This window comes from Antrostomus carolinensis, unplaced genomic scaffold (genome assembly GCF_000700745.2).
Source record: "Antrostomus carolinensis isolate BGI_N321 unplaced genomic scaffold, ASM70074v2 scaffold6562, whole genome shotgun sequence".
Taxonomy (NCBI): Eukaryota; Metazoa; Chordata; class Aves; order Caprimulgiformes; family Caprimulgidae; genus Antrostomus; species Antrostomus carolinensis.
Window position 1 is genome coordinate 26,723 of NW_010301490.1, and position 9,713 is coordinate 36,435.

Consider the following 9,713-nt stretch of genomic DNA (forward strand, 5'->3'; position numbering starts at 1 on the left):
TGTTCTTACTTTGAAAAAGCACACAGAAAAAACAGGCAAGTGTACTTTATCATTTAATTAAAAAAAAACTGTATTGCTAACAGCACACTGGTCCCTTAAACAGTAATCAAGTGCTGTTCTAAAAATTAATTTTGCAATTAAAGAGTATAAACCTAAGTAATAATTTTTAAAAAGGCATATATAGCAATTATTTCAAGTTGTTCACAGCAAGGGAAGCAGCACCATAGCTTAATGAGGAACAAATCCCATCCATAATATAAACAGTTAGGAATAAGTCATTTCATACCAAAAAATACAAATATTCACATCAGTACCATACTTATTAATATATTTCAGAAAAAATAATATTCATTGTTTCCTAATGCTACTTTGCAGAGTTCTTTGTAACCTAGCTATGTTGGCATCCAAGGCTGCTAAGCTATTTTTAAAGTCCTCTTCATCTCGAGAAGTAAATGTTGAGAAAGAAGATGCACTCCACTCAGACCTCCCTGATATATCATCAAATGAAATGGAACTAAAATCAGCCCTTTCACTGCCTTTTTTCTGAGAAATCTCTTTCGGAAATGCCATCGGTATGTGAGGGTTTGTACCAGTCTGAGGCTGGTCTGGTTTATCTGTGAAGTCTTTTGCAGCTCCACTTGGAGTACCTTTTGGCCTCATGTGGACTTTGTCTCCTTCTGGCCTGACTTTATCCTCTGTAACTTCAAGCATGTTTTCCACAGTGTTTTTCACATTGTACCTAGCACTTAATTTATCCAGAATAGCTGGATCCTTTGATATCTCACATGCATTCTGCTGCACAGAGTTTGAGAGCTCACAGTGGTAGTCCAACATCTTACAAGCCCCTCTACTTTGGGGTAGTGCACTAGTCCTTTCAGAGACTGGCAACTGTTTTTTAGAGGCGCTGCTAGTCAATGGAATATAAACAGTCTCATCCAACTTGTTTTGGTCATCTAGTAAAGTACCAGAATCACTGACTGTTTCTGCATCTTGCTTCAGGGAGCTTGGTCGTATTCTGTGAGATGATGTTCCTTCTTCTGAGAAGGTACTGTTCATTTTACTTCCTTCACCAGCCACCTTTTCATAGGCTAGATTTTGCATTTCTAATTCTCCACTTTTATTTGAGAATTGAAGCTCTGTATCTGTCAAAATATGATTCATTTCTAACTTTTTAAGGTAAGTCATTACTGAAGTGCTCCCAGGAAATGGATCAGGGTGCATCTGCTTTTCATGGTCTTCTAAAAGAGACTTTGAAAGACCTTTTTCAGGTTTGGGTCTAATGTTGTCTACTGTGAGGTCAGACAGAAGCTTGGCCATGCTGCCCTGCAAGGTTCTGTTAAGACAAGATCAATTAATCAGATTTAAAAACAGTCACTAAAAAAATAGTTTAAAAACTTCTATATAACACCAAAACATTGTATTAATCAAACTGTGGCAAGGTTACACTTCTCTTTCTACATGCCGTCATAAAATGTAGTATAAATGTGAACCACTTCCAAATTTATTGTATTTCTTTGTTTTCAGCACGATGTGCCTATAAAGTAACTAAAATAGCACAACCCCATGAAGTTCTCGAGGTTATTCTCGATTTACCTGCTTTGAGTACTACAAAATTAAATCAACTGATGTCAAGAAACTTTTAAAGAGCATTTAGAAAGTTATAAAAATTAGTGAGAATTTTTTTCTGAATCATGTTTCCCATTGCATCTAGATAAAAAAATATAATAAAATAAATAATTCTTCTCACTTTCTGCTTTGTCCATCAAAGGAAAGGAATGCTTAAATGCTTATGTATATAGCATATACATGTACACATGTAATAAGACGTCATTATACTACCATCTTGTGGCCAGTAGTCATAGAAGTGTGCAATGTGTCTGAACTTCTACTAAAGAATCTGAAGTGTTGATTAAAAATACTCTGCCATTTCAATCAGCATCAACTATAAAAAAAGACAAACAGTTTAACCTCCTGTGCACATCATGTCCAAACAAATTTTATGTACATACCACCTGCATGTGCAAAAAGCTATTTAAGTCTCACAGCTCGTGACTATATTCATCTTAAAAGACCGTGATGAAACAAATTCACATTAACAGTTCTGAAAAACTGTGAGTAACAGCACCTTCTGTAATTAGTATCTGGGCATAATCTACTTCCAATGTGTGTACAGTCAAAGAAAGGACTGCTCATTCCCACAGGAAGAGCTTGCTGTGGGGTCCTGAAGACAGATCTTTCTGCAAGTTCTTCTCAAAACAGACCAATTTCTGAACCAGCATAAAGAAAGAAAAAAAATCCCTCCTTGATTCAAGTTAAGAGTTAGTTTCCAAATTCTGCAGCTTCAAGGGAAATATTTGGTTTTCAGGTCCATGCACTTCCCATGGAGCTCCTTATCAGCAGGTCTGCTATTAAAACTTCACACATTATGGCAGACAGCATTTTACTTTACAACAGAACTCAAGTCATGGAGCAAGACAACACTGTTTTAACAAAATTATAGCACCATTGTAGCAAAAGTAATCATAAAGAGAAGTTTTAGCCTACATGATCTCCTACCACCAAGATACTAAGATTACAATAACCCAAAGTATGAAGAAAAAAGAAAAAATTGTGATGTCAAGAGGCAACAAAATAGCTTAGCAATAGTACCTGGTTAATTCACGCAGTCTGTTAACTTCTGCATCGCGCTGACGTAACGTTATGCCCAAAATCTTATTTTCTTTCTCTGAAGCTTCCAGTTTAAACTGAAGGCTCTTCACACTTGCTAGTGCCTCTTCCACTTCTAAAATGCCAAGAAGAATTCACCTAATTATTTAAGTTTTAAAACACTAAATGAAAAATAAACAAATTCAAAACACGTACCAATCTTGAGCTTGGTGGAATGAATGTCATAATGCTGCTTGTTTTCAAGCAATTCTTTGTCTTTATCTTGGATATCTTTTCCAAGATGTTTATTTTCTTCTTTCTGACTTTCTATTATCTTAAGTAGTTCTTCATTTTTGGCCTGCAGTGACTCAAGGCCTTTCAGTGATTCTGTCAATTGACTCTGGAGCATCATATTCAAGGACTGCAAAGAAACTACTACCAAAAGTAAAACATAAAAAGTGTAAGCGTTTTGTGTGGTACAGCCCGAATTTCTAAATTATTTCTTTCTAACAAACAAGGTTTTTAAATCATCTTGGTAATATGAATTTTGCTTACAGATAGAAGAAGGGGTTTTTGAGGCAGCAAGAGAAAACTCAAGCTTTCCTCTTAATTATCTAATATGTCATCTTCATTTTAAGAGGCACATAAGGAAAAATAATCTGCTCAGCAGCTGCAGAGCTGAGTCTTACTATGTGGAGTCTAAACAGGCACAAGAATCCATGCAAATGCAGTTGCATGAATAGATCCACAACACTTAGTTCAGTTGCCACTAAAGGCCACAATACATACTCTTATTATTTATTTATTTATTTATATCTTTACATGTCTGTAGCTATTTAAATAAAGAGAAATGTCCCTAAAAAGCATCATTTTCTATTAGTACTTTACATTCATAGTTGCAGCTCTGTGCAGATGTCTTCTCACTTCTTTCTCTTTCTCCGAGTTGATGGTTTAATATTCTTAGTCTCCTAAATGTGAATTGTGAAAAAACACAAATTCAGAAAGCTCAGAATGAGTTCAAATCCACTGCATCTTAAATTAGTTTGGCAGGAAGCTGATACTGAGAATTAAATGTCACAGAATGTTTCAGAAATGTAAAACAGTTTTAATAACGCATTTTTCATACATTCCTGTATTTCTTCAACACAAAAGACCCTTTGCAAGTTCTGGTAAGTATCTTTCCCTCTGTTCTGAAGTGAAGTGCTACCTAGTCATGTGTCTGAGAGCTCCCCTGCAATGAAAGCCATTTTTGCATTAGAGAACACACTACAGAAAGAATGTAAGCAGGCTAACTATCTTGATACTGCAGTTTTCAGAGGGAATGATACACTGACCTGACCTAGACAAAGGCCCAGTCATGACGTAACCAATGCTGCCAAAACATCAGTATTAACTGAAGTCTTGCTATGTGTTAACTACACAGCCCTATCAACACACTTTCTAATATATAAATACTGCACAGACAAGAATGAAAAGGCCATGACACACCATAACGATGATAAAATGTGTAATTTAGAACAGACCAGTTAAAGATGCTTTAGGTGCATTTGCATTAAATACAGAATCACTGACAAGTTACTAACCTACGCAGTTGGGCATTTTCACTTCTCAGAGGCTGTAAAGCTAGTGCTATTTCAGCTTGTATATTCATACTTCCCACTACAGCTGGGAGCAATGATATGCTGTCTTCTATTTCACTCATCAACCTTAACATTTCTGAATCATCTGCAAGAGGTGAGGGGAAAAAAAGACCCTATAAACATATAAACCTGTAATATGACAGTAATATTTTATATGTGATTAAGCAATCTATAAAGTGATATAACAGTATCTTTTTCTTTTTTTTTAAGAAAACCCCATCTTTATTTTAACTATATTTATTTATTAATTTTTTTTTAAACTTGACTATGAAAACTATACTTTAGGTTCCCAACAAATTACAACCCATCATCCATCTCTCCGACCCCACCCTTGATGGGATTGCTGTTACAATCTACACTGCTCCCTTTCTAAGGGGAAACACTGTATATGAAATGAGTACAATCTTTATCCTAGCTGTTAAAATACTCCAAAAAAACATTTAATACTTATCCAGAGTGAAACACGAAGCTATTAAAGTTGAGGAAAACCACTCTAAGATGTCACATACCTTCTGACATATACAGCTTCCAGAAACTCACTCATTTAACGCAGCTCTTGTGTTACCTGTATGTAATCACTCTATTGCACAATGAAAATGCCCTCACCTTGATCTGTTATCAGTGCTCTGAGCTCTCCCAGAAGATATTTTACAGTCTTAACTTTATGGGCTGTTTCTTCTGGACTTTCTTTTCTAGTTTTTAGAACTTTCTTCGCAAAACTTGTCTTACAGTTTGTATCTCTCACTGGGGCTATGTCAAGTACATTCAATTCATCTTCTTCACTGACCGTGTCCTCGCTGTGTTCTTCAGAAGTATCCTCCTCCTTCTTACTTGAAGCATTATGTTTTGCTAGACAATGAAGACAGCACTCCTGCTCAGTCCTATTGTTCATCATTTCATGTGACTGTAACAGGGCCAGGTGTGCTTGTAGGCATCTTATCAAATCTGCTTCTTTCATCTGTTGCACGTGGTTTGAGGTCATCTCTCTGCCAGAAGCCGATGGGATGAATGCAGGCACTGTAGAGGTACTTGAAGCAGCAGATGCTATACAAGGGATCACGCTAAGAAAAGCGGTGGCAGAGTGTATTTGCCCAGCAGCAGTAGGAGCAGCAGAAACTACCGGATAAACCACAGGTTCTCCCATCTCTGGCACACATTCATTGCCACCATCTACAGGAACACCCTGCATAAAGAATATTCATTTTAAACAAAAAATTAACATGATTTTTGAAAAAATCTTTAAAAACAAAAAAACCCTTGTCTGACTCTATGTAGTCTTGATCATTCTTTGCAAATTGTAAAAGTAACTACAACTCCTTGATTGCCTAATTTACCAGTATCTTAAGGAGTAATTAAAATATAAATCTGTTTAGACTACCTTTATGTGAAATGTTACTAGCAACATTTAAGCAGAGCTCTTTTTAAGCTGTTTTGTAAAGAAAAAGCCTCGGGAGCATTTTGGTTTTGTTTTTTTTCTTTATGAACACTCACTCCTTGAATCAGACCAGAACAGGGAAGAACAAAATAAAAGACAACACTGTTACCTTTCAATATTTAAAGTAGATGAATTTTTTAAAAGTCAAGGACAGCACTAGCTATATGTGGACTGCCTGTGGATAGAAGGTAAGTCTACAGTATTACAGTTTCAAGGTGCAAGCCCTTTACCATGTTTCCCAAGGCGGCAGTTGGTACTCTCTATTAATTCTATTCCATACCCTGAAATATACAAGTATTTTAAAATGTGGCTCTAAGATAACACACAATTCCTGAAGAAATAATCAACTCCATCACTGGCAGGGGAAAGCTACATATGAGATATGATTTCTTTTATCAGGAATTGGTTAATGATCCTAACGTGCATTACTGAGAAGGTAACTATTAACAGTAATGAATAATTTCCTGCACCTTCCACATTTGCTGTCCATTACAGAATTCACTGTGCAGAAACAAGAAGCCAGTTGAAATGCCTCTAATTTCATTTTTGGTGCCTATATATGTATTTTAAATAGCAGTATTTTCCGTCATTATTTATTCTGTTCATCATTATAGGTTGAAATATGCATTTTTTTTTCTCTAAGGAAAATTATTACATAAACCCAAGAAAACCCCCAAATTTGAATAGGTATAAATAAATAGACAGTGCTAATTTAAAATGTTTATTAATAGTCAGAATCAAGCTTTTACTTACGGACTGAGTAGATGAGGGAATAGCTGAATGTTGCAGGGACAGAGCTGATGTGGAGGTAGGTAATTGGTAATTAAAAGCTGTAACATTTTGACATCCTAAAAGAAAACATTACTCGTAGGTCAGGACAATTTTGGGCAAAACTCATACAGTAAAATAGCAGGCTCTACATTAATAGTTCCACTGACCGTTATCTGAGGTAGGAAAACGAGTTACAGTAGGAATTTCATTACTGTTCGGTGGTGGTTGGGCAGTTATCAGAGACATCTGAGTTTGCACATGCTCGCATAGTTTCTGATGCATCACAGGAGAGTGTTGACTGCAAGGCACATGAATTGTTTGAACCATCAGATTCTTCGCTGCACTGCAAAGTTCTTTCTCAGCAGAAGGTGTGGCAGATGAGGCAAGTTTTCTATTTGATATTGGCACTGTAAAGAAAGAAAGAACAAAAACCCAGATGAAGCTGTCTGTCTTCTTAATCTATACAAACTCATTGTGTTGTCAGGCAGACTCTGTCAGATTCCTTTGAAAAAGAAAACCAGAGGACTCTACAGCCTCAGATTCCAGTCAGACTTTTACTCATCAGCAAATTAAGCCATCACTTTTTTCTTCCAGAGCAACCTAACCCAGTTGGACAGACTGCTGTCCTTGAAGGAAGCAGAGAGATTTAATCCTACAAAAGGCCAGTTCTAAAAATGAAATTCTTATAATCTATGCTTAGTTGCTTCCTAAGATTTTAGACCATTTGGAATACCCCATACCAAAGCACTCTCAAAATCTAATTTTCTTATGTTGGGTATAATTAAAACTCTGTATTTTTACAGTGCTGTAAAGATCTCAGCTATGTGCTCACCTTCTACAATTCACAAAAAATAGGCATTCTGCTACATACCTAGTCTACAGGCCTCACCTGTCTGCTGGATTAGAAATCACAGAACAGAAACAGGGCAGAGAGAGAGAAATGCTAATAAAAAGTGAAATATTTCAACTGAGAGCAACGTGGCTTACAGCACTTCACCTACCTTTCCAGTTAAGTGCTCTGGCCACCAAACCATTTGAGTTACTATTTACTGCAACATTTTCCTGTTTCCAGAAACTGATCTCTGTGAAAAGCCTGGCTGGTCTCTGAACTCCAGCACAGTTTATAGCTGCATATCCCAAACAGAGACCAAGCACCGTAATGCTTCCCTGTCCAAGAGAAACAGGGAATGGGTATTATCATTCTCCTCCACACTTCCTACCAGCTAAACTTTATGATGTTGGTATTTGTAAATGCACTCAAGTCTCTTCCTTGTACATGAAGCTCAAACATTTGTGAATTTTAGTAACTGTTTAGTAAACATTTAAAGTTTCTAAAAGGCAATGAGTAATGCCTACATCCTTTTGTGGATCCAGTCCCGGATCAATCTGTAACAAACAACAATGTGAAGCCTTGTTATATTTCCTTAGTAAGTAGATGAGTCTCTCAATGTTTGAGAAAAAAGCAAGCCCAAGAAAGCCCACTTACCAATTTCTTTCCGGACATGGGCAGGAGTAATGTTTTTTTTCAAACCTTTCTTCTTGGAAGTATTTCCTTTGCTTAGCAAAGGCTTGGAAGTAATTTTAATGGAAGTTGTTTTCCCAGGTTGTTTATGGATAGTCTCCCTTCCTAGGATTAGTCAAAACAAAAACTAGTCAACAAAATACATCAAAGCAGTCTTACAAAAACTAAGAACGTAACTTAAATTTTCAACAGGTACAACCTGTAGCCTCATTCTGTAAGATACTCTTCAGTAAAGCTGCGCAACGGTCAAGTCCATTATGAATAGTATCAACCTGCACAAAGAATACTGCAGTCAGGAAATGAGCATCATTGTTTTCTTTTGGTAAACCAAGATACTGTTCTAGAGGTGAGTGCCCCCCACTCCATCACCTGAAAAAGAACAACTGATAACCAGCAAAAACACATCACTTTCCATGTATTACTTTGCAAAAAGACCCCTAAATTGTGTTGTTCCACCCATGTCCATTTGCTGGATTTTGTTTTGGTAATTGCATGTGTGTGGTTTTAATTCTTATTTCCATGTACAATTAAGCTATTATCTACAGTTTGTTTCTATTTTAGATATAACTGAGTTACCACTACACAGCACTGCCTCCAAGTAACTCACTCTCTTCAGCACAAAACCTAACAAATATGGCTTATTTCAGGCAGGGCCAGCTCTAGTTCATAAACAGCACAGTTGTGTTTGCAAAATACATCCTGTGCCTTAATGAGATGTGTCAGAGCCAAAGTCACTGCACACAATGCCAACTTGCACGTATCTGCAAGATCATAGAATCACAGAATGGTGGGGGTTGGAAGGGACCTCAGAAGATCATCCAGTCCAACCCCCCTGCCAAAGCAGGTTCCCTACAGCAGGTTGCACAGGAAAGCGTCCAGGCGGGAATATATAAGATGCAGTACAGACACTTTTGCTAGCTGTGCAGGAGCTATTTCCAGTGCAGATGCAGCAGTATCTAAATTATCCTAATTTTCTTCTATTATTCAAGGTATCCCAATTTCCCTTCTCTTTAGATAACAGAGATGACAGTATTAAGAAGTGATTTAATTACCTGATCATCAGAGTCAGTGGAATAGAGAGAGTATCCAGACTCCACATCAGAATGACTGCCTTTTCTTAAGCCAAACCTGAAAAAGTCAAATTCACCTCCTTAATATGCAGCAAAGTAAAAAATTGACTTTTATTGAATAAAAGCAAGGTAAAATAAATTAATTTTATTAAGAAACAAAATATCTTTTTCTGAAAACTTTTCATTGCTGCAACAAACATGTTTAGCAGATATTAACTGCTTATGTCAGGGGAGAATTCAGTCTTTACTCTCATTTATGGCTAGTAACTATACAAATTCAATCTTTTATACATAAAACAGGCAGAGAGAATATTTCTACGGGCAAAATTTCTATTCATAAAATCATAGAATCTCCTGGTTGGAAAAGACCTCTGCGATCATCGAGTCCAACCATACCTGTCCACTACTAAACCATATCTTGGAGCACCCCATCTATCTGTCTTTTAAACTCCCCCAGGGATGGTGACTCAACCACCACCTTAGGCAGTTCCAGTGCCTGAGAACCCTTTCAGTGGAGAAGTATTTCCTGATATCAAATCTGTACCTCCCCTGGCATAATTTAAGGCAATTGCCTCTTGTCCTGTCACTCCTTACCCGGGAGAAAAGACACACACCTGACTCGTGCCACT

General features: G+C 36.9%; 1 protein-coding gene across 1 annotated transcript in view; it reads right to left on the reverse strand.

Annotated features, from left to right (window-relative positions):
• Positions 1-348: 348 nt before the first annotated feature.
• CCDC14 (coiled-coil domain containing 14) overlaps positions 349-9,713 on the reverse strand; it is a 10,041-nt gene continuing 676 nt past the window's right edge. The window contains exons 2-12 of the mRNA XM_029083894.1: positions 9,067-9,142; positions 8,214-8,286; positions 7,979-8,119; positions 6,660-6,899; positions 6,475-6,569; positions 4,893-5,469; positions 4,230-4,371; positions 3,535-3,614; positions 2,863-3,081; positions 2,650-2,782; positions 349-1,333 (exon numbers count right to left, since the gene is read on the reverse strand). Coding sequence (XP_028939727.1) covers positions 349-1,333; positions 2,650-2,782; positions 2,863-3,081; positions 3,535-3,614; positions 4,230-4,371; positions 4,893-5,469; positions 6,475-6,569; positions 6,660-6,819 — 2,391 coding nt within the window. The 5' untranslated portion in view covers positions 6,820-6,899; positions 7,979-8,119; positions 8,214-8,286; positions 9,067-9,142. The remainder of the gene's footprint in view (positions 1,334-2,649; positions 2,783-2,862; positions 3,082-3,534; positions 3,615-4,229; positions 4,372-4,892; positions 5,470-6,474; positions 6,570-6,659; positions 6,900-7,978; positions 8,120-8,213; positions 8,287-9,066; positions 9,143-9,713) is intronic.